The following is a 25726-nucleotide window of genomic DNA, read 5'->3' on the forward strand; positions in this document are numbered from 1 at the left end:
CAGATTTTCCTCCCGCTTACCTTGTCTTTTTTCAGAGGGCTTTGCAGTCATATGTGAATGAAAAATTAAAAATCAGTCATTTCAAGCAGTAATAGCCATTATCAATTCTAATAATGTCTTGGCTGTAGTTCTAAATCAATTTAATGGCATCGTAATGCAAAAAAAGGTATCAATTTCTATAAAAAAAAAAACTTGAAAATGTCTGTGTCTGTCCAAAATTTTGACTGGCAGTGTGAATTTAAACCAAATCTATACCTGAGGTGCAAAGATTTTTCATTAAATTTAATATACCTCAGTGAGGATGAATTACTTTTCATAATGCTATTTTAAAGTGGTTCGATAAGTTTCAATCTCCTGGTAGTGTGGAGGATGTGTTTGTTAGACCATTGAGAACTCAAAGAACACCAGAATACTGTATATCAAAAGGGTGCGACAGGCTGTAGAGCGGAGCCCTTGGTGTTCAGCATGATATCAGTCTGAAGCATTAAACCTTTTAGACCAGTGACTAAACTGCACTGATGATTTATTTACTTTCTGGACTATTTTATTTCTTCTCTAACTCTATCCAATCACTCATACTATCTTTTCAAAATGGACATTAATATTTGTCATATCCTCATGTCACACTTGTTTTTTTAAAGGGGCTCGGGTAGGTCCAATGAAATACCCCCCATCACGTAGCAATTTGGAGGTCAACAATGAACCAACAGCCTTGTGGTGGTCCACATTAAAAGAAGTTAGCAAAGGAGGCAAATGGCCAGCCTCCCATATACCGATATATTGCATGCTGGTCAGACAGGTTAAAAATTTTATTATGACAATACTACTACTACCAATACTACTATATCCAAAATATTACAGTGGCTGACTTGTTTTGAAGAAATCTGCAGAAATATGCAGATCATATCTATTGTGGCCACCAGGAGAAACACCAGCACCCCAACAACCAACACAGACAGGCTCAGACACAAGTGCTGCAAATGCAAGGCTTCTATGTCGTGTGAAATTCTTCTCTAGAATAGTTTCCCACACCATAAACACAGTACAACAAGCACAGCAATCTCCTGTCTGCCCTTCTTCTCTCTGTTTGTCACTACCTCCTCCAGTCCTCATACAAGGTTTGCCTCTTTCCTCCCAACTTTGGCTCCTGGACTTGTGGCAGACAGCTCCTTTTATTTTATCCCTGGGAGTATTTCCAGTGTTCTAAAGCTTCACCAGGGAGCACTTCCAGGTAAGGCTGGTGACCCATGAAGTAGAGCTCCCCAGTCCCCGTGCACACCCTGGCGGCTCCCACAGAACCCAACAGGGCTGAGTCAAAAAACTTCAGTTCTCATGATGCCCTGTGGGAAACCATGGCACTGCTGCAACCCAGGAGGGCTGCCATCTAGCAGTCGGGGGGAGACAATGCCCCTTGCATGCTGTCTCCCCCTACCCTTCCATGTTGAGTGTATCCCAGCCATGAAAGGGTGCCAATCGTCCCTCACATTATGCAAACTTCAATGTCTAGCATCACCAAATGTAACTGGAAAGGTAACGTCTGATTAAGGCAGATCTACTGTTTACTTAATATAGGTATAAGTCACACAAAACGCAAGTTGAATATCGTTTACATATATAAAAACCTACTGTGACCCAAACCCTAGATAGGAGACTCTGGGATGACACCATAGAAAAATAAGATGGTGACTGGCCTAAAACAAATGTCACATTATGTGTCTTCTTGTCATTGGGTATGTCAGACTTGACGACCTGCTGTTGTTGATCTTGTTGCTGGACCGTGTTAATTTAGTGAATGCATGACATCTTCCGAGCACAGTTGTGCTCAACCCTTTTGGTGACAGCCAATAGCATAATGCCTGACGAAGCTGCCATCTCTGCCCATTTTTTCTCCTCTTCATTCTGTTGTGGTATGTAAAACACAAGACATCAGAGAGATAACTTTCCCTTTCCTTGTAAGATCCAAAACACTCACATCACTTATTCGTCCCTGCCGCATTCTATGAACTGTACTCCTGGATGAGCATTCACTAGTTGTCAGCACTCATACACACAGAGTCCACCTCTATGACTAAAGACAAAATCAAAAGTGGACTCATTACGAGTGTCATTACTGAACTCACGGAAACACACACCGACTGCCGCCTCCGACCCTCCACGATTATGTAATGAAAGCTATGACTGAAAATCACTTAAAAAGTTGTCTAATGTGACTACAATTTCCCTAAGATTTGAGGCATCTACGGGGGGCACTCCAATATATTGTGCAACAATCCAGACCAGCATGGCCTCATTAGGTGCTTTCATCGAGAGGCAATAAGCTCAATATGAACTCTAACAGAGGCACTGCAAATTCACTTTTCATTATGATGCTTTACATTTATTAGATGTAGAAAACTCCAAGAATTTAAATACAGTATGTTTCTAGTCATAATATGACCAAAATATATACTGTACAGCATGACGGAAAATTCTTTCTGCAATAATAATAAACATCAAAACAACTTCTGCAGGTGTCTACACACATACTGTAGAAACATACTGTATTTATTAATAAACACCAAATTTGTGATTTCATACAAAGTCCGAAATGACCATCTGATTTGAAGTATTCTTCAAGTAATCCTAATTTGAAACATGGTCGTCCACTAATAAGTGTATAAGCAAGGGGCCAGTTTGATGAAACCTTATGCAATCTACAATAATCCCAAATGCTTTCTCAATAAATTATTTGTACCAAGACAGAATCTCTGAAGTATCAGCCAATTTAATCAATTCTGAGTATTTTTTCTTTAAAACTAACCAGTCGTGAAACTAGACACAGTGCGAGTGGAGCAGCTGCCCCACCATCCACGGCGACGGATTGGTTGTTATTTCGCAAGGTTTTATTATTTGCCTACTTAACATCAAAATGAAAAGATTAATGGCGTTATCATTCCCACAACTCCATAAATCTTAATTATGACCATTGATCGTTTATGTAGCTTATATGCTTGAGGTACCTCATTGACAGTGGTTATTTTTTAACTGGATTTAATTTAATTTCATGTGAGGGGGGTTTAATTTATTTATATATTGTATTTAGTTACACCACTGAAAGTAACTCAAGTGCAATGTGTAAGCAAAACCTGAAAGAAATTTACATTATTAAATAAAAAGCTCATTTAGAAATATTTTAGTAGTATTTTTTAAAGCACTTCTCTCACTGTTGAAGAAAAGTGTTAATCTCTTTCAACAAAAATGTTTCCCTTTTCTACAGACATGTTATGATGGCATCTTCTCTCCGTATTGTGCTACATTTCTGCCATGATCATCACATGCTGTCTGCTAACATCAAAGTAGAAAACAGCACTAATAAGTTAAATCTTGGCTACATAATGTGACTATCAATGAGATGAGACAGAAATGCCCTAGCGGCGTAGTAGGTATGATCACCTGAGAGATCTCCTGACAATACTGTACTGGTCTGACACATAAATTGCCTTGACTTTTCATTTAACCTTCATATAAATATTCTTTTCCATCATCAATATGTATGACACAGAAGTTTAACTTTACAGTAGGAACTGCACACACACAATGACTACAGCTAGTTTAATGAAACACGATGTGATACATGCTGTTTCTCTAAATGCATTCCATGAGCATGCACTGCATATAACAGCAATGGCACTTCAATAAGTTAGACATGCTTAATTGTTTACCACTTGAGAACATACATTTTATTTCTGCTTTTGATTCAATTCTAGTCTTTTATTTTTAATGGATTTATGTGAATGATTCCACGTTAGGCAGACAATGACTACATACATATTGTAAATGGCCAGGCTGTATATTACAAATGTGGCTGTTTTAGAGAACCACAAGACATAAGACTTCTAGTTCTAATAAAAATGGTGCAAATAGCTTCGTTGAGACCAACCTTGCTCAGTTCTCAACACTGTTGGCCCAACTGCTTCTAGCAAGAAGTAGCTAAATAGTAAGAAGGGAGAGTTCTTTCAATAGTTTGAAAAGTTATGTAGGACAGCTTTTGGATTCCTTCTGCTCTTACAAATCTACTTATTGATCCTGCTTTTTATTAAACCTGAAGCACTGCAGCACAGCTTGCCAATGTTGCTAAAAGCCTTTTCTTCCACATCCTGAAGCTCCCCAGTATGAGTTCTCCTAATGACTGAAACGCCTCAGGGGCCACATGCTGCTAAACCATAGGCACTCAGGAAGGAGGTCAAGTTTTAAGACTATGGATGCAGAATATTTCCCCAGATGTAAGTGACGTGTGCAGGAAATCATCTTTTGTAGAACTCTGAAGGTTGTGGAGCGCATGTGGCTTCTCCATTGTGCCTAAGAGGCCATTGCAGCGAGCTGCTCACTGCAATAAAGTCGGATAAAGAAACGAGGAGAGGGCACAGAGCAATAAAGTTTTTCAGGGGCGTTTCTGGAAACTCAGCCAATATAGAAAGTTAAACTGGAAAAAAAAATATAACATTTCTCTTGAAAAGAATAAAATTTCTGCAATGGTATTTTCCAGTTTCCCATTCCAAACTTGAATACAATGTCCACATTTTTCTTTAAGGAATGTAAGAAATGTAGGCAAAAATGGCATCTGTCAGATTCTGCTCAGTCACACACGACTTACATGACAAACAATAAAAATATGAAACATCTTAATGGAAAGGATATGATGTGCTACGACTTATGAAAAAGTAAAATCAGCTTTTTAAAATATACTATATAATGTAGAGGTCACTTAAAAATATCTGCACGAGATTTTTCTTGTCTGCAATCTATAAATGAAATTTCTTATGCAGCTGAATGAATGTTCTGACAATGAAGATGATGGCATATAATATGACTTTGATCAGAAAGAAAAGTGATGTAGATAAAAATGTGAGGCATCCGGTTCTTGAACAACAAGGTAAGAAACGCTCAAGTGAGCAACCTAAAGCTGATGTCTTCTCATCCTCCATCCAGCCCAGACTGGGCCCCTCCACTTCCTTCAATAACATCATTTATCAGAGAAGTTAATACAAGAAGACATTTTAAAAACAAATCATTATGTACATTATATTGTACTTTAAGTAAGTAACAAATGAATTTATTGCTGAGAAGGTTTTAAAATTGATTTTTACATGTATGCAAATACAGGCTGGCATGGTGACACAAGAGGGAGCACTGCCACCTCACAGCACTGGGGTGCATTCTGTGTGGCATTTGAATGAACCATCCATTTTTTTATCTGTAGTTTGGTTACCTTTTGCAAAACAAAGACCCTATTTAGGGTGACTGGGTCTACTTCCAACAACTACATTTATAAGAGGGCAATCAGAAACGGGCGCCGTGTGAAACAAATATTGTGCTTTGAATGTACTTATGTTAATAAGAATAATACATTAAATGTTGACAGCTGCATTGCCCATCTGTATTAAACATAGGAACGTGAGAAATCCAACAAACAAGAGGAGACCACTCAGTTCATCAAGCTCAACTGTTTTGCTAACAGCTTAGCTGTGCCAAAATCTCACCAAGATACTTCATAAAGGATGTCAAGGATTCCCCTTCAACTACATGGCTCAGTAGGTTGTCCAGATTCCCACAACTCTTTGTGTACAGAAGTGCTTCCTGCGTCAGTCCTAAATGCACTTCACCTTAACTTCCACTGATGTCCTTGAGTATATGATTAACCATTTAGTTGAAAGAATTCCGCTGGATCTGCTTTATCAATGTCTTTGAGAAGTCGAAGGAAATATGGCCAGTCATAAACCCACTAATACCACTGTAAGGGAGGAACTGGGTCAGACAATTTTGTGATACTAATAATAAGTGACACATTCAGTTTTTAATGATAGATAGATAGATAGATAGATAGATAGATAGATAGATAGATAGATAGATAGATAGATAGATAGATAGATAGATAGATATCTATCCATCCTGAAATCAATGTTTTTTAGTATTCTGAAGACCTGAATTAAGTCCCCACGCAGTCCCTTCATTATAAACTAAACTGGTTTAACTCTCTGAGTAGGTCACAGTAGGACATGTCCTTAAGAGGAATGCACTTGGTTGTTCTCCACCATACAGCTTCAAGTGCTGCTCTGTGTTTCTTGTACCGTGGTGACCAGAACTGCAAACAATCCTTCAGATGCAGTCTCTTTAGTGCATCATATAGTTAGAGTATAACCTCCCTCAATTTATTCTCGCCAGTTTTTATGATATAACCTAACATTTTAATTGCTTTTTTGATTGCTTCTGCACAAATTCTTTTGACACACATATCATGTACAAAATTCTTATAAAGTAAATATTATGAACCAAATGTCATAAACTTTAAGAAATGATATTTTCCAGTCATCTATCTCTCCGTTCAGAAAAGTGATGTAGATAAAAATGCGAGGCATCCGATTCTTGAACAACAAGGTAAGAAACGCTCAAGTGAGCAACCCAAAGGCTCAGTTCAGAAATGTATAATGCCTTTGTCCTGCAACAGGTCTGATTTGGGGCTGCCAGGGTGTGCCAGTCACGGCTTCAAATCTCTCACAGCGGTCTTATTAAAGATGACTGAGTTGTCCTTTGTGTGGACCTCAATCACTATTAACAGTAACTTGAGAACATGTCCCTACAGCTCTGATTCCAGCAAGACCCTTGTTTTGAGAAGGATGAAAGCCATTGAATAGAAAGGAGAATATGTGAAAAAGTATAAGGTTATTGAACTACTTGAATAAAATGTACCAAGGAAAAGTAAAGTGTGGAGTGAATGTTACTGAATGATTTATCAAAGTCTGGCATCAGCTAGAGCTGCATTTAAAGAGAGCCTTTAATGGAAGGGTAGGATACTTTTCCAAAATGAGACAAATTCTCAGTAGTAAAGTAAATTACTGGCAGTGCCCAATTTAAACTGGTCTGAAATAAGAGTGTATGAGTGTACACAAGTGTGTGTGTTCCCTAAAAAGAATATGCTTCCCATCCAGGGTTGGTTTGTGCCTTGCATTCATAGTGCAGCCATTTACTCAGGCACCTCACAGCTCTGTACTGGGAATACTGGCTAAGAAAATAGATGGAAGAAACCTTTTTTATTTATATATCTTTATTCAACACACCTGTAACTAATACTAGAAGCTACAAATTGTTTTCATCTTAAACTGTTGCTACCACCTAAATATCGTAAAGTAGCCCATGTGCTGCCATGAAAGTTACAGTAATGGATTACATTAAACACAGAAGTACAGGTCAGTGGACCAGTACTCACAGGTATGAAGACATTATGCACACTTTTCAATTATGTACTTGAATAATTAAACAACAATTCTTTTGACTTATTTGTCACGTCTCTCATTCTGCACAACCTGGAGTACCACTGTGCCAGCTGCCTTTCATTCCAGCCAGTTTGATAATCAGGACACAGTTCTTACTGTTTTTTTATTCATGGTGCCAGAAAGTGGCTACGTGAGGGATGTTGGTCACATACGCAAATAAAAACTTCACTGCACTCCATACACTTGAAAAAACTACTACTACTACTAATAATAATAATATTCTGATTATTTCAATATCAGTTTCTTAAATTATCACACATTATGCAGTCTGGAACTGTCACCTTTCTTGTTTGGTCTTCACTTTACATTTGGGAAAATGTGAACCCACGTCGGCCTTCCTTTCCATTCACACTACAAGTCTCTCATCCTTTTGGCCCAACTATAAATCACATGTGACAAACCGACCTGTCACACTACATTATTTTTCCAGTAATTTTCAGTTGCAGGCTTAATTTGCATAATTTTATCGAGTCAGGGGGCAGTCGTGGCCCCCTGCCATGACTTCAGTTGTGTAGTCTGCCATACCAAGCAACTCCGTCGATCTCATCTGCGGCTCACACTGACCAAATCAAATAGGCCTGATCTTGTCTTAAGTCGCAGGGGTGGACTTTTTGTTTGTGAGAGATGGAAACTAATGAGTTCTCAGCTAGATGTAAAATACATACAACATTGCTACGGGCAATAAGGAGCATAGGTGTTTTAGACCTGACAAACAGAAAACGATGTCTTGTATTTACATACCACGGCAGAACAGAAAATAGAAAACAAAAAAAGGCCAAAATTGCAGCGGAACTCGCCATACTTGTAAGACATTTGGCTCAGGCAGCCGGCACATTACTGGCTGTCAGATAAAGGGCAAAGCCACAAGTCTTTGGAAATGTGAAACTGTCCTAGAAAGTCATTAAAGAGTCGTATAGTCTGTCATGCTCTGCGATTTCTAGCCATGTAATCGGACAGCCTCAGGTAACGAGATCAGCAACTCCAGTCCTCAAGTTTGACATGCCCTTCAACTAAAAGTCATGTAATGCGCTACTTGGTTAAAAAAGAAATTTACACTGCCATTGAGTACAAGCACTGGGTAAATTTCATCTACTATGGCTTGGATTTTGCTGGACTGACACCCCTACAGTTCCAGCCTTGCACTTAATGCTGCCAGGCAGTGTTGTGCAAATTCACACCTCTCAAGAACTAGCTCAAAGTTCAGTTCACACAGATTAAAATGAATAAATTCATGTTCATCGTTCATTGTTTCAATTTTGAACTGGTTCATGTTCAGTTCATTTTGTATTTTTTAAGGAGTGAGAAAAAAATGAACCATGAGTTTACTTTTTTCAATTGTTCATGCCTTATATTAGACTATTACAGTGTTGTTGATTAAAACACAATTATGAATAATTATTTTATTTAAATACACTTTACTGAGTTATACTCTACAACAAACACGTATAACCATATATGCTAATATCCTCCCAGTCAAAAAAGAAATTAAATAGATGCAAGTATACATATAAATTACCGCTCTATTTCCAACCTTGTGACATAAATGATGAATGTGGAACCAGCATGTAGGTGAACTAACCTATTTTGCTGCTGGTCAAAATTCTCGTCACATATTGCATGTCCAATGGGGAAAAACATAAAGTGGCCTCACGAAGTACAACGTTTTCCTAAAAGCAAAAGCAGAGCTTCACCACGTGCTCATGTCAGAGGGGGTGCAGCTTAAGCACAAGCAGGCTGACACAGACAGCGACTATTTTACGTTATTTTTTTCCAAATACAAATAAATTGCAAAATATTCGTACAAAATAAATATTTGTGAAAATACATATTTGTGCTTATCTGAATATCATATTCGGATTCGGCTCCACCTCTACATTACAGGGTAAGACAAAGCATTTTATCTGGACCTAAACCAGATCCAGCATGTCACATAAAACTGAACTAGCTCATGTTCAAGTTCTACAATTGCAAATACGTTATGTTAAGTTCACCGTTCTTAGAAAAATTAGCTTGTTCAATGAACGCACTCTTTTGAACAAGTTCATGCACAACACTGCTGCCAGGGTTGGCTGCAGCAGCCTATTACCCTAAAATCAGATTATTTCCATTCAGCAAATGGATCAATGGGTGGATGGTTCTTGTCTTGTGTCAAAGTGTGCCAGTATCATTAGATATGCTCCAGCACCACAGGATTCTAAGTCCAGCTAATGGATGGGCAGATAGTTACATTTACTTGCCTTCCACATAGGATTAATTTCAGTCTTATACACAGAATGAATGGCTTGAGAAAATTAAATGATGGTTGAATGTTCACATTTGCGCATTTCACACGTTTCTTCGTTCAACATTTTGTGTGATACCAAGATAAAGTGACCTTGACGTTCACTTCCTTTAATTTCAAAAGTTCAATTTAAAAATCATTAGCAAATTTTTTTAATCATCTACCTTTGAACAGTGAAATATTCTAAGCTTGCTCAACTACTTAGTAATTTACTATTTCAAACTTACCTTATTTCGCGATGAGCATTTACAGTATATCTGTCTATTTCATGAAACAAACAAAACCAAAAACGAAAAATGCTAGTAAACTTTGTCCTAAACACTCTCAAATGTTGGGCCCTGGGCACAATTTCTGATACCCTAATTCGTTGCAAAGCTTAGAAATCGCTTTCAGCACTCGTTAAACAACTTCTGAGTAAACATAAAAGATGCCAATATGACTCGTGAATTTTTCCTTGAATAGACTATTTTTGTTTTAGAAATTAATAATGTTTTATAATTTATATATCAACGATGTTGAGATGAAAATAACAGTCGAATTAACTTTGCGGCACTGACCAAAAACAGCACATATATCGATATTTTCTACCTTCAGATTGTTCCGAAAGTGAAAGACGGCAACTGACTTAAACTCCTTCTCCGCAATGTAAATCAAAGCACTGTCCTTGTGTGTGACCACATTAAAGTGCGCTATTGTTCTTAACAGTCGCAGGCGTTGTATATAGCGCTAAGGAAAATTTAACTACTTTTTTTACAATCAAAAATGACAGTTCTACCTAATGTCTTGCATTGCCGAACACTGACATATTGCCAGCTTGTCATTTTCCTGTTTTGTTTCTAATGGGGCGATCATTCAAACTCAGTAAGCCAAACCGATGCACACGACTTCTGAAACCTTAACTCCGCCCCTCTCCCATGCACTGTCATTCCACATCTTACTATGATTGGTCGCTCAGCGCGTCACTCTAGCCCACTTGCTATTCAAAACCTAACACGGACGAATTTTCCAGTCTATTAGCTACAGTAAGGCATGAACGCATGAAATTCGGGGCGCTAAACACGAAAAGCTCTGTAGCGATCCCACGAAAGCATCTTCGTCACGAGTTACGCTGGGATAAATTGCTCACTCTTGTCAGCCTTTCTTGAACTGAAAACGTTACGGGGGCAGCATCTGATTTCGGAAGCAAAGCAGCCCCCTCCGGTCGCAATAAAGCTGCTGCATCACATGGTGTTTGTTAAGTGTGCCTTTAAGGCACAAACCTTGAAAACATTTTTTTTTTAATTCAGTTAACGTATACAACAAAATGTGATAATATTTATAATAATAATAAAGCAATGAGTATCCAGGATGTTTGATGCTTGGCCGCATGACAAAATTGCTTTTGTATCATCAGTTCCTTAAATGCAACAAAGCTGGAAGGGTGGCTAATAAGCTGGATGGTGAAGCATTAAACTGTCAGTTCGTTTAGAGACCCCGAATGAATCACCGAAAATTGCAGTGCTCCTGTTCTTTAAATGTTTACTGTATTTATGCATTAATTAATGTATTTTATTTATGAATGTAATAACTGTCTCTGCCAGCTCATGCTTTCATTTATTTCTGTTAACCTGCTTATAGCTGTGGAAGCTGTGGACAACCCAATGCCATGTAAGCTGCTTACATACATTAGTGTAAAGTTTTCCTTGCAACCAAAAAAATGAAAAAGGACACAGTAAAATGTCATTTATTTTCTGTCGAATTTATTTCACACTGTTACTTGGTAGATGGCTGTATAGTCTGCTCTCTATGTAATCACTGAAAACAAATCAGTAAATGTCACAGCAGAGCACTTGAGAAATGGAAACCAAAAGTAAAAACTTGGGGCCAGTAGACCCCTTGGCTTCTAGGCTGGGGCTGAGGTGTCAGCCTGTAATTTTTTTTAAATTTACTTTCATCTTCATGCAAGACCAGAAATGGAACGCAACAGGGCAACAGTCACATCCACATGTACACAGTCGTGAATCAGGAGATGATTAATGATGTTAGGCAACATAGCCTGGAGCATCTGGTGGATAAAACATCCACAAGTGATTGAACAGGAATCTTTACAAGCAGATCATGTGATTACATGAATACGCTTTTAGTGAAAGTGAAAGTCTCATGAGCAGCACAAGTGCTGTCAATAGGATTTCTTTCTTTCTTTATGTGACAGCTTCCCGGAGGCTGAGTGGCGGAGACAGCAATGGAACTTGTGTTCCATTCCTGGCCTGGTCAGCATGTGTGTGGAGTTTGCCCTTCGTTCCAAGTATGCATGTTTTATTTCTTTTTTAATTTTTTTTTCCTGCATGCGTATTAGATTAATGAGTTTGAATTGGCCTTGTAAGAATGAAGCTGTATGTGTATGTGGTCCCTAAAATGGATCGCTCCAGGGGTTTATATAGCCCTGCACCTAACACTGCCCACTCCAGACCCTGAAGTGGGTTTGAGAATGTTGTGGCATGAGTACACATAAGAAATTCGACAAATGAGAGGAGACCATTCACTCCATTAAGCCTGTTTATTTAGCTAATAGCTAAGCTGTTCCAATATCTCCACCAGATTTTTCTTAAAAGTTGTCCAGGTTTCTGCTTCAAGTCCATGGCTCGATAGTTTGTTTCAGATTCCCACAACTCTCTGAGTAAAGAAGGGCTCTCTAGCTTAAGTCTTAAATGCACTTCCCCTTAAATAGGGGACCCCTTCTCTTTTTCATTTTGTTTTGCCTTGTGGTAAAATTGTTTAAATTCATTTTTTTCTTACCATAGAACACTGAACACTCCTGAACAACAAAGTGAAAACAAGATTTCAGATTTTTTGTTAATTTATTCAAAATAAAAAAAAACTGAACTATCCCATTGAGACAATTATTCGACTCTTTGCCAGAAAACATGAAATTTAGCTCAGGTGCACGCCATGTTTATGTTTGGAGTCCAACTGTGGTCAATTCAATTGACTGGGCATGATTAGGAAAGGCACACACCTCTCCATAGAAGGTCCCACTGATGACAACGTGGATCAGAGCAAAAACTAAGCCATTAAGAATTGCCTGCAAAGCTTAGAGACAGGACTGTGTTGAGGCAAAGATCTGGGTGGGGAAGCCAGCCCTGAAGGTCCTTAAGAGCACAATGGCTTCCATAATTGTCAAAAGGAAGACATTTGGAGCAACCATGACTCTTCCTAAAGCCACCCATTCAGCCAAAGTGTGCAAACAGGAGAGGAGGTGACCAACAACATGATGCTCACCCTGACCGAGCACCAGAGGACCTGTGTGGAGATGGGAGAGCCTTCCTAAAAGGAAAACCAACACTGCAGCACTTCACCAATCTGGGATTTATGACAGAATGGCCAGGTGGAAGCCTCTCCCCAGTAAAAGGCGGACTGGTAGCTCTGTGGCTTAGAATCTGCGCTGGTATCTGGATGATTGCCAATTCAAATTCCATTACTACCAGAAGGGATCCTACTTTGTTGGGCCCTTAAGCTGGGACCTTAGCTTGAAAATTGCTCCAGGGGTGCAGTACAGTGGCTGACCCTGCACTCTGACCATCAAAGGTCAAGTGAAGAAAAGACCATCCTCAGTGATTAACAAAATATCAGAAAATGGAACATGAAAGCCTACTTGGAGTTTACAAAAAGACACCTAAAGGACTATCAGAGTGTGAGAAACAAGATTCTTCAGTTTGATGAAACCAGGCACCACTCATCACCTACACAATACCATTGCAGCTGTGAAGCATAGTGGTGACAGACTCATGGCTGTGGGGAAAGAGACTTGGAGACCAGTCATAGTGGAAGGAAAGCTGAATGGAGCCAAGCTGAGACATACCTATAACGAAAACCTGCTCCGGATGCTCAGGACCTCAGACTGGGCAGACAACAAGAAAATGACTCTAAGCACAAAGCAAAGACAACACAGGAATGGCTCAGGGTCAATTCTGGGAATGTTCTTATGTGGCCCAGCCAGAGTCCGGACTTGAACCCAATCAAACATTTCTGGAGAGACCTAAAAACAACTGCCCACTGATGGTCTCCATCCAACCAGACAGAGCCTTACAGGATCTGCCAAAAAATGGAAGGAAATCTCCAAATCCTTGCTTGTCCTTGCAATGCTTGTTGTGTCAAACCCACGAAGACTCTGATCACCTTCTAAATGCACTTGTATGTATTTGTATAGATTGAGCCAACCGGTCACTCCAAATTTGCACACATGTGCGAGTGGGCCCTGTGATGGACTGGTGAGAGTTTTACATTTCTGTGCACCCAACACCATAAGGAGGGGCTACAGTTGACCCTGCTGAACCTGGAAAGGACTGAGCAGGCTTATGAAGGTGGTGTGCTTTGGTAAATTGTAGTACTAAATCACTACCCATGGGCATGTGCACCCTGCAATGTACTGGAGCGCCAATTAAAGGTGGTTCCTGCAATGCGCCCCGTGCAGTTACAGTAAACATCTCATGACCATGCGAATTAAAAACAAGGTTCAGAAAATGGATAGACAGCTTTCATTGTAAAAGATAGGCACCCTCCACTAAAGCTCATCCTACCACAACTTCAGTCATTGTCCAACCCGCTATATCCTAACACAGGGTCACGGGGGTCTGCTGGACAAAATCCCAGCCAAAACAGGGCACAAGGCTGGAACAAATCCCGGGCAGGGAGCCAGACCACCATAGGACACCCTACCACAACCTCATCCTGGTTATTCTGCAGCATCTTTTAGATGGGTTTCAAATCTTGGCATACATTCTAAAAATGCTTCCTGGGGTAATATCAGTAGCGGGCGCTGGTTAAGACTCCTGGTGTGGGACAGTCACGCTGTGCTTTCAGGACGTCCATTCATGCCACTCTACAACCCCAGAGAATGTCTAAAGCTTGTATCTGCAACTGATAGCAGCATTAGCTGATTAATCTGCTGTGTAAAAAGCAGCAAATTAAATTACACTTTCACAAATGATCCTTTTGCTTAGCAGGCTAAACCACTGGCATGCAGGATGAGTCGTAAATGGTCTGCAAAAGCAAAGCTTCAATAGAGTATCCCACTAGGGCTGAGTAAATTAAAGGAACTCCTATCCGGTCTCAGAGCAACACTCAATAGTAGACATGCTCTAGAGGCGTGTAAGGAGTGGACCACAAGGTGGGTGCCAAGTGGAGCTGGCGTTGGCACGGGCTGGGTATTCTGTGATAGAACACACATTGGCAAAATGTACGACAGCAAATCAAAGGGTCTTTCAAATAAGCAGGTGAATACGCTGTTGTACGGGAGGAGACACGAGTCCAGCACAGGTGTTATGCCAAAAAAATATAAGGCACTAAAAAGGGTTTTTCATTACTGAGTCAGAGCAACTGCGTCTGAATGTCAGCTGCAGAGTCCTGAATTTCACTGCCTGTGTGTGGCCACTCCAGCAACGGCTGGATTTAACACCATGGTAAATGACTTTCACCGATTATATGAAACATGACATATCCTTCTGAAACACTGAACTCCTGTCGGGACTGCTTACCCCTTACAAACTTGCAAAACCATAGACTTGACAATGCCAGCCTTTTTACAGTCTTAAAGCACTATGGCACAACTCACAACGAAAAGGTCTACACAGCTTATAGCGCCTTCTGTATGGCAGTGGTGTCCGTCCACAAAGCTCCATCAGCCCAGACATTCAGCTCACTCAAAAGGCCACTGCTTACATTTGAGATGTGCCTCCTTAGGACCCACCGAGATCCAAGCCTTTGGCAGCTGCCACTCCAGCCAACATCCACCGCATCTTCACTCAGCTTCACGCTTCCATATTTGGACTTAATGGTAAAGAATTTCTAAAGCGCCTTTTGATGATGCTTGCTGGGAAAAGCTCTGAAAAAGGACTCATGCTCACGGATTTAAAAAGAAGGTCCTGTGACGAAAAGAATGAATTTTAGAAAAAAAAAAAAGAACCCAGCAGTAGCAGAGCATTTCAGGTTCTACAATCCTTCAACCTTCACAAGCACTTTGAGTGCAGTGTTATCGGAAGATGGAGCCAAACCTGGCAGCACCTAATGCAAGGCAGAAACCAACCTAAGGTGGGATGCTCCTGTGTCACCGCACACGCTCACACACCCACCACACTGTCACAAATTAACTGAACCACTGGACCGTTAGACCAATTAGGACATCCCGGGGAAACCAAACAGCAGCAATGGAAACCTGCAAACTCCACAGAGGAGGCACCTTGTCGGAGAGACAATCCAGGAGCCACTGCAGGCATCATGTTAAGGCAGCACTGGTATTACACTGTCTAGAAGACCAAAATACACAATAACATCACACGTGACATTTACTACAGACAATTTCAAACTACTTTTTTTTTTTTTTTAATTAGAAAAAGAATGAAAATGAGATTCATAGATAAGATGCTCATTTATGACCCCCTTTTGCTTAGCTTGAATCTACTACAGCATACCGGGATTGTTCATAATTACACGTTTACTCAATGGTGCTTTAAGCTGAATCTGGCTAATGTAATATCTTCCATGCTGATTAATTCTGGATATGAGTTTTGGGACTCAGTAGCAGAGACCATACGCAATTATTACAGTCATCATTAGTCTGTGATACTGACTGAAAATGTTACACACAAACACACACACACACGGGTGGCATGGTGGTGGCACTGCTGCCACACTCTGGAGTGGGTTAAGAAGAGGGGTGGATGGATATACACACACAGACACACATAAATTAATACTGCATACACCCGCATACATATATTAATACTGTATACACCCACATATATTTTAATACTGTATACACACACACACATGCAATGTACGTATAAAAAGAGGATTCAAAATGTATGCAGATCCCTTCACTTTCTGCACACTTTATTGTGCTGTAGAAGTAATTCTAAATGGATACATTTGCCATTTTTGCCAATTAGTCTACACTCAACAACCCATAATGACAAAGTGAAAACCTGTTCCCAGAAAGGGTTGCAAATTTATTCAAATCAAAAACTGAAATCTCTCGCTCATATTATGTGTTCAGACCATTTGCTGTGGCACCAAACTGTGATCAGATGCCCCCTCTTTGCTTGAATTCTCCTTGAGATGTGTCCAGATCTTGATTGGGGTCCCACCTGTGGCAAACTAAACTGACTGGACAGCATTCAGAGAGTCACATGTGTACCTGTGTATATAAAGTCCAACAATTCTCACTTGAGGAGCTGACAAAGAACCCAGTGGACACAGAGCTTCAGATGTCCTCTGCTGAGATGGGAGAACCTGTCGAAAGGAAGACCATCTCAGCAAAATCCCATTGATCAGGTGTTTATGGTAAAGTGCCTAGACAGAACCCACTACTAAGTAAAAGGCACATGACAGCCCAACTGGAGTTTGTTAAACGGCATTTAAAGGACTCTGAGAGCTTTAAGAAAAAGATTATCTGGTCTGATGACACAAAAACTGAACTCCTAGGGTAGAACACCAAGCAATATATCTGGTCAAAAACCTAACACTGCTCATCGCCTGCCTAATACCACCAAGCTATGGAGGTGCTTCTTAGTGGCAGGGCAGGGAGACGGGTCAGAATTGAGGGAAAGACAAATGCTGCCAAATATAAACAGGTCCTTGACGATAACCTGCTCCAGAGTGCATGTGACCTCAGGCTGGGGACAACAGTTCAGTTTTCAGCATGACAATAACCTGAAGCATACAGTCAAGACAACACTGGATTGGCCAAAGCCCAGACTTAAACCCCAAAAGAGACATAAAGATGGCAGTTTACAGACGATTCTCATTCAATCTAACAAAGCCTGAGGGGATCTGCAAGGGAGAATGCAATAAACTCCCCAAATTCAGGTATGCAAAGCTGGGACAGCCCGATCCAAGAAGACTTGTAACTGCTGTCAAATGGTCTTCTATAAAGTACTGAATTATTATATGAATTAAAAAATCACTTTTTGATTTTTAATAAATGTATTAACCATTTTGAAAACATTTTCACTTTGTCATTACCAAGTGCAGACTGATTGGCAAAAATGGCAAACATATCCATTTAAAATGAAATCTACAATACAATAAAATGTGCAGAAGGTGAAAGGTTTGAATATCTTTTGAATCCACTATGTATGAAAGTATGTGCATATTGCTGCAAAAAATGTTTGTGAGCCCTTTGGAATTCTGCAATTAATTACACATAAAAATGGGGTCTGACTTATATATATATATATATATATATATATATATATATATTCTGTTGACGGATAGAATAAACAGAATATAAAGTCAAGTTCTCAATTTCATTATCACTCTTTGATGCTAATAATTAACAGCAGCATATTGTGATTAGACAATGCTATTTAGTCAAATATACCTTTTTGAGATCTGCTCTGTCTAAGGCTGTCGCCACTGCACATTACTTCAGGTATGCATACTAAAATCACTTTCTGATTGAATTTGGCAGTCACTGTGACCAACAGTGCTCTTGCTGTAAAGTGTCTCCTGGTGACACTATTTTGCAGTTACACTTTTTGGGGCTTATGTATTTTCACAGTACTGTACACCAAGGTTTTAAAAGTGCCAACAAGACCCTCTGCACTCATGGCTACTGTTAAAGTATCAGATGTGTGAGTCTATCAATTTCAGTACCTTGTAGGAATGATCCCTTGAAGAAATGTAAAGAATTTTCCTGAGAACTTTAAGACCCTTTATATTTATATATGCCTAAATGCACACAGTATATAAACATATATACACAGATTTACTTGCACAAATTGTTATATTTGTATGTATATATAGTGTATATGTATATATACCTAGCATTACCCGAGTAAAGTTAGAAACTCATATGTCATTGCAGCTTTACACGGGTAATGCTAAGTTTATCCAATTTTCCGGTTTTACGGTAACATATACATAAGTTATCTATCTATCTATATATATATATATATATATATCTATCTATATACATATATCTATATATATCTATATACAGTATATATATATACGTTTATTAAATTATTACTACTAATTTACAAGGTGTGTTCTTTAATAATCAAGTCATTGGCAATGTACAGATCTGATCAGCTGTTATGCTGTTTTACAGTTACATATTGAAGGTAGCACAGCGACGAATTGATGACACATGGAGAAACACTTTCGATGAATGCAAAGGGTCCCTTAGAGCTCTGCAAACCCGCCCTCGGACTGTTCTGAACAGTGTCACTGTTAGGCGCTATACAGCACTAACTATATCGTTTTAATGAGGTTCCTGAAAATGCTGATTTTATTTTAATGTGGCAGTCCGAGTCTTCTTCCCGTTACAAACCGCTGCCTTCCCATTAATCACTTATCTCGACCGCAGATTACCCGGCACGGGACGGGACGTCAGTCCGACACAAGGCACCCTGTCCCACACAAGCCCATTCACTCATGTTGGGAAATTATGGGGTCGCGCGCTTCGTTGCTTGTGTTTGTCCGGGCAAGTATTTATTAAGGAAACACATTGGTTTAAAATGCCGAACTCTGCAATGATTACTTTCTGTGGACCTTGTCTATTTGCCCAAGATTATGTAACTGATACGAGTGACTTCTGCGCTGCTCACTCATAACTTATCTCTCAGTTGTACAACTGCACCTAGAAATCAAATGCACTAATGTTTGTTCGGTTTGTTTTGCCCGCTGTTCTGACGTTTTGCTCTGTTTAAAGCACTCTGTGGTCTTAAAAGGCGCTATATATAAATTACGCTGTACCACAAACACATGTAACGGCACAATAAACCCGTTTTGCAGGTAATCAGTACCATCTCCCGTACCTCGGCACTTTGATATTTTGTTTCGGATTTTTTATAAATAAATAAATCAGACGCACGCGCGCTCCTGACTCGAGATAACGGAAATCACTGACGGCATTTTTTGATTCACCTCGTATGTAGACGTCATCGTCGGCCCTCATAAACCACTCGTACTTGTCCAGGTAGTGGTCGTGCATGTACTTGAGCATCATGAAAGACTTCTTCTGCGGCGGATAGGAATCATCCACTCCAGCCAGCGAGACCACAGGAATGGGCAGGGGCAGGCGGGCTGCCTCCGATCCCTCGCTGGAAAAAAACTCCACCTTGCCGGGAATGGAGCGGGTCCACGTCGCGAAGGCAGCCACGGCCCTCGAGTCCAAGTATTTCTTTGCTGTCATGACCCCCACGTAGAGGAAGTGCTTGGGCTGGGGAGCGGGACCCCCCCAATCCCCGCTGCCGTTGCTAGTCCTGTAGCGAGTGTCATTCTCCTCGTCCTTATCCTCCTGGCTAACCAGGGGACTGTCGCTCTCTTTGGGCCACACGTTGCTGCTGGCGCTGCCTCCGAGCCTTTCGGCCATTCTGCCGATACCCGCCCCGGTGCCATAATATGAGCAGATGGACGATTTTCTCTTTTTGCCACTGATTTCCACTACCCGGGGTACGATGAGCCAGGACGCCGCGGTGAATCCGACAATCAAGCCCAGCACTACGCTCATCCAGGCTCGCTTGGATCTGACAGCCATGGTTTTGGGAGTGAAAGGAACAGGGGAGAAAAACGACTATTGCGGAGGGCGACGGGGCCCCGTGTTGCTGTCACGGCGGGCTGGAGTCAGTCTTCTCTGATCAACGTGGCTTCTTCGTAAAAGTGCATTCTCGAGACGCGCTCCCTGCTATCGGGACATTTCTGGCTAGCGCCTTGTTATAGGTCATGTCCCGCTGTTCTCTAACAAAAAAAAATTAAAAAGCAACAGGAGAAAAAAAAAACAATCCAAAAAGTATCCGCTACGATCCTGACAGGCAGCACATTGCCTCTTTAAATATCCGTTGTGTTAAGCGCGTATATGTGCAGTGCATGAGCTGCGGGGTGCATCGCTTTGTGCGATAGCCCCGAAAAGAGCTGGACAACCGTCACTCATTTCATTTGGAACTGGAAAGAAAAATAATTAAATGCATCAAAAAGGAAGACAAAAAAGTTGCGTCTACTTGTGTCTCTCTTGCTGCATTCCTCGTCCACTATCCAGTTTGCTTCGCTGGCCCAACTCGCATTAAGGACTTCATGCCGACAACTCTTACTGATTACACAAATTAAGAGTGTTCATTTGTGACTTCTCGCTCTTCTTTTTTTCAGTTTGCGCTCCTCCCCGCCTCCCCCAGCCAGCTCGCCATTTTGTTTACTAATTGACGTCAGGATAAATAACTTTTCCGCTGCTCCGTCCCCCTGTCTCTAATTTCTTTGCCGTTTCGGAGCGGTACAGCTCTGCACGCTATACATATTCATTATGAACTGAAACAGGCGGGCGGGCGGTCGGACAGCTGGGGACGGAGGAGGAGTCACGCGTGTGCTGCTAGAGCCGTCAGGGGCGGGGATGTGCGTGAGGCGCTGATATTGGCGTTACCTACCTGGACGATTTGCTTAACTTGGCTCGGCTTTAGCCTCGCTAGCCGGTGACGTGTAAAGATCAGCAGTATACGTAGAGAGGGTTCAGTTCAATACTAAACATTTTACTAAGACCGAAGAATAAGACCATGATAACAGTAATAGTGACACGTTTGTGAAGGTGACGCGCAGTAAACTCTTGCCCGCTGTTATTCAAGTATAGTATGGCAGTGGAAGGATTTGGTGGACGGGAGGCAATTCAGTCCCACGCACGCACATTGGAGTAACGAATACGTAAATGTGTTTATGCAGGTTGGAGAGAACACGCGAACAAGACAGAGGTGGCAACCAAGCTGAAAACATAATTCTGGGTCAGAGCGTGGCGAGACGTAGTCCTGAAATGCCGCTGCGGGTTTCGTGTCTCATTCTGTTGTGATAGAGACTACCATCACAAGGAAGAGCCACTTGTAACTAAACCGCCATTGAAGTTTCTCTTGCTTTGTCGCTTATTTTTTTTAAGGAGGACAGAGAGTCACACACTCCTTTCCCAACTAAAACTGATCTCGCGCTCCAAAGCCAAGTCTTGAAGCTTTCCGGTAAGATCAAGAACGCGACCACTCGCAGGGCTGTGGGAAGTGACTTCCCCGAAATTCATCTGGGACTGTTAATCTCGATTTCTTTACGCTCTTGTTTACTGTAATGAAATTTTTTTTTTACTATACTTTGTATCCTTTTTTCCATTTAAATCTAATTCATTGTTTAATTGATTTTTTCCTCGTTTACTGCTTTGTAAAGCGCAAAGCGATGATGTTCTGCTGCGCAGGCGTTTTTAGACGAATTAATCCATTTCAGAACGTTTCCTTTGCACATGAGCCGAGAATTTTGCAGGCAAGGTGCCAAATCACAAGTTCTATCCAACACGATCGGCGTTTTATTAATAAAGAGAGCGTGGTAGTACAATAGTGAACATGTACTGCCCATCAGACGATTGTTTGGGTGACTTTTGTGTCAAATTAAGCAAAGTCTAGCAAACAAACTGACATTGGGTACAATGTGGGTAGCCAACAACGGCCCAAATGGGATTTGGCACAGTGACAGATAGGGAGTCCCAGTCTTTTTCAAGAACATAAAAAACAGTCCATACATTACTGGTTCATTCAACCATTCCCAACACCTGCTTGAGTGCAGAGAAGCAGAAGCCTAAGTCAACAAGACAAAGATATAAGCAGCAACAACCCTGGGTCAGGGTGAACACACATACACACACACACTGTATGGATTGTGGGAGAAAGCCAGCGCATAGGGAGGAAACCCACAAGACCACAGGGAGAACATGCAGAGTTCACACAGGGATCACCCAGGACAGGAAGCCCAGGCCTCTTGTTGTGAGGAAGCAACACTACCATCATGCTGACCCCCCATTACTGGCCATTTCCTTGAAACTATTTTTAACATTTAGTTGTTTTTTATTAATGAATTCATGAGCAATTATGAAGATTTATAATTTATTAATTAAGAAAATTAATAAACATTAAAAATATAATGTGACTTTAAAGTATTTATTCTTAAATAACACAAAATACCTTTGCATTTATTAATACTAGTCCATCTGTTTTTCTGGTGTTACAACACTGAACAAGAAAACATTACCAATAATGTATTAAAAATTTGAAATTTTAACGAATATAAAAACAACACTTTTTGAAATTGTTCAAATTGTTATGGATTCTTCCACAATAAAAAAAAACACAAAAAATACTAATTACAGCCTCTGTGACAGTATTAACAAGATGGAGACTGTAGGGGTAGTGATTACACTGGCCCAGTGTTACCAAACCATGATTGGGCCAACGAAGGGTTTACTGAACTGAACTTGTACTGCCAGCAATTAACCCATTTTGGGCCACTAGGGGTAATTTGTTAGGGGCTTCTTGTAGTAGCCCTCACACTGGGCCAGAGTGGCATTTAATTGGGTTTTCCCAAACTGACAATGTGGCCACACAGATCCACTGTGTGCATGTCTGCTGGGTAATAAATGATTACCTTATAGTGATATAGAAATGAAGCTATCCATCAATTATATAGTGCATTACATATTTATCACTCTAGCTATCTATTAAATAGTGCCTTACATATCTATCTACCTAACTTTCACATCTTTTATTCTAATATATAGTGTCTTTGGTATCTGTCTTTTTGTTGGGTGGCTTAATATCACAGAGTCAGCAGCCTCCATTCATATCCTTTGAGTGGATATTTGTCTGTGTTGAGTCTGCTTGTTCTCCCAGTGTTTGTGTCAATTGCCCTTAATTTTTCTTCACACATCCCTAAAGAAAAGCAGTTCATTTTAGTTGACAATCTTAAACTGTACATTTGTGTGTGTGTGTGTGTGTGTTTCTTGCAATGGCCTGGCACTCTCTCCATAGTTGCTTCCTTCCATTTACCCAGGTGCTGCTAGTATAAGCCCTGGCCCCTCCTAACCCTGAACTGAGTTAAGCAGGTTCAAGACCTCTATGATTTTCATTTGCAGAATTACTTTAGTAAAGTTTCTGGTGAGTGATTCATTGGAACAGCATGCATAGCACAGCTCGAGGTTGCAGACAGGAGTCATGAATAACGATAGTAGGAAACACTTTGGGGAAAGCTCTGAGCCAGGGCACTGTCCAGATGCTGTGTTGCCAAACTGTATTACTCGGACACTTTTTCCAGTACACACCATAGGAGGCAGAGCCTCTGTTAAGTTGTGTCAGGAAGTGATTTAGCCTACAGACTGGATAAACCATTTAGCAGAGGCCACAATAGGTGCATGTAAATCTCAAAAAGTCACATTGTACAAATCAGTGTCATCTAATAAGCAATTTATTCTTTAAATATTAAAAGTTAGTACCATATATAAACAAGGCACTGGTGGAGTTTTGATTTTGTCTGATCTTTCATAACAGAGGTGACTTAACATTTTTTTTTACGCGATAATTTCAGTTGCTAATAAAATAACATAAGTTAAGGCCTTCACTTATAATCCATTCTTATCGGGCCTACTCTCAATGCACAAGAAGGTATTACACTGAAGTGTTAGGATACTGTGTATTTTTTTAAAATTCCTTTACACTTGTTTCAACTTCTTTTTGTTCAGAGTTGTCCTGTTTTGGGTTTTCTAAAATGCTGCATCATATTTTTTGCTTATTTTTATTATTACTATTTTCTGTTATTACTAAAAATGTGTAGTTTTTGTCACCATTTTGAGTTGCAATTTTTATAACATAGTGTCTCCAGATTTTATATAATTAACATCAGTGGCAGTACATCAAACACATCATTATCTAATTTGTGGATGTTTCTAAAAAGCAACATTTGGTACGCGTGTGTGTGCTTCAAGGGTTTTAGTGTTCCCTGTTCCTGAGTATTTGTTTTTGTTTCCATACACCAATTCTTTGATTAGCATTTTGGTAGAGGTGGACGACTGGAAAGATCTCAGGTTTGACTTTGGCTTTGGTTAGCATTTCCTCTGTCAGTCATCACCATTTCTCAATCAGGCCTATCTTGTGCAGGACATAACAGAAAAGACTTGGCAAGCGTCCTTCACTGAGCAAATATCATAGAGTTTTACCACTGTATACCAGAAAAACATTGTGAAAGAAAGTCATAACCGTGCTGCTTATGTATACATAATTCTGGTTTGCCTGCTTTAAGGAAAAACAATTAATCATATATTGAGCATGGTCTGTAATTTAACACAAATCACTTATAAAATACAACACATCGTGGTACCATCTAATTATGAAATAATTACATGAGAAGGACGGTTTACATGTAATTGTTATGATTTAGCCTTACAGAATAGCAAGAGGAGAGGAGAACCTTCAAAAACCCTGGCCAGACAGTAAAACTTCATTATGATTAAATTAACTGATTAATGATAATGATACGAAGAGTTTAACAATGAAAATCCACAAAGTCAAAAAAAAAACAAAAACAAAATATGAAAGTTACCAACAAACAATAATTTAGAAAATGCTAAACATCAAAAAGTAAAACTCTCTTTCTTGATCGATAGATAGATAGCTAGAGAAAGGCACTATATAAAAGATAGACAGATAGATAGATAGATCTATATTTTAATAGCGATTAATCACAGACAATCACAACAATCACATTGTTATGTGCAGAATTCAATAATGAACTCAAAAGTAGTGTATTGCATGTATTTGGTTTGCAAACACTTTAAACAAATAAGGTGCTTTTTAACAGCAGTATTCCCTTTACATAGCAGCAGTTAAAGTATTTCTTGTAAATCTCAACTTAAACATTAATGTAATCAAATTAAATATAAAGCCAAAGCTATTTGCCACTGCCAGGGCATTAACATTTTATCTTGTTTGTTATAGAAAAACAAGTCACCCTCAGAGTCCAGAGCCATGATCACAACATTATAACAGGCACCTTCCGAGCAACAGCAAGTTAACATTTCTAAATCTGTTTCTCTTTTATCTGAACAGATACCAGCAGAAACATTTTCTTTTATCAGGGAGCAGCATAAACAGTCTATCTATGTTCAGTAGCAACTCTTTGAGGGCTAATATTTTTTCCAAAAACCTCAGTTTTCTGAAAAGCGCACAAAGCAATCATTTCACACATAAACCAACAGAAAACGTCTGTTGCTGCCTGTTGTGCCTGCTGTCGGCGCCTGTTTGCAGTTTGCAGCTGCACGTTCGACGGCCAGCAGGAATGCACAACTAGCGAGACTGAGGTTTTCAAAATAATA

General features: G+C 40.1%; 1 protein-coding gene across 1 annotated transcript in view; it reads right to left on the reverse strand.

Moving 5' to 3' along the window:
* The window catches only part of LOC120532960 (chondroitin sulfate synthase 3-like), a 307567-nt gene extending 286438 nt beyond the window's left edge, over positions 1-21129 (reverse strand). Inside the window, exon 1 of the mRNA XM_039759482.1 lies at positions 19498-21129. Within this exon, the coding sequence (XP_039615416.1) occupies positions 19498-20110 (613 nt within the window). The 5' untranslated portion in view covers positions 20111-21129. The remainder of the gene's footprint in view (positions 1-19497) is intronic.
* Between the last annotated feature and the right edge of the window lie 4597 nt (positions 21130-25726).

This window comes from Polypterus senegalus, chromosome 7 (assembly GCF_016835505.1).
Source record: "Polypterus senegalus isolate Bchr_013 chromosome 7, ASM1683550v1, whole genome shotgun sequence".
In the NCBI taxonomy this organism is placed as follows: Eukaryota; Metazoa; Chordata; class Cladistia; order Polypteriformes; family Polypteridae; genus Polypterus; species Polypterus senegalus.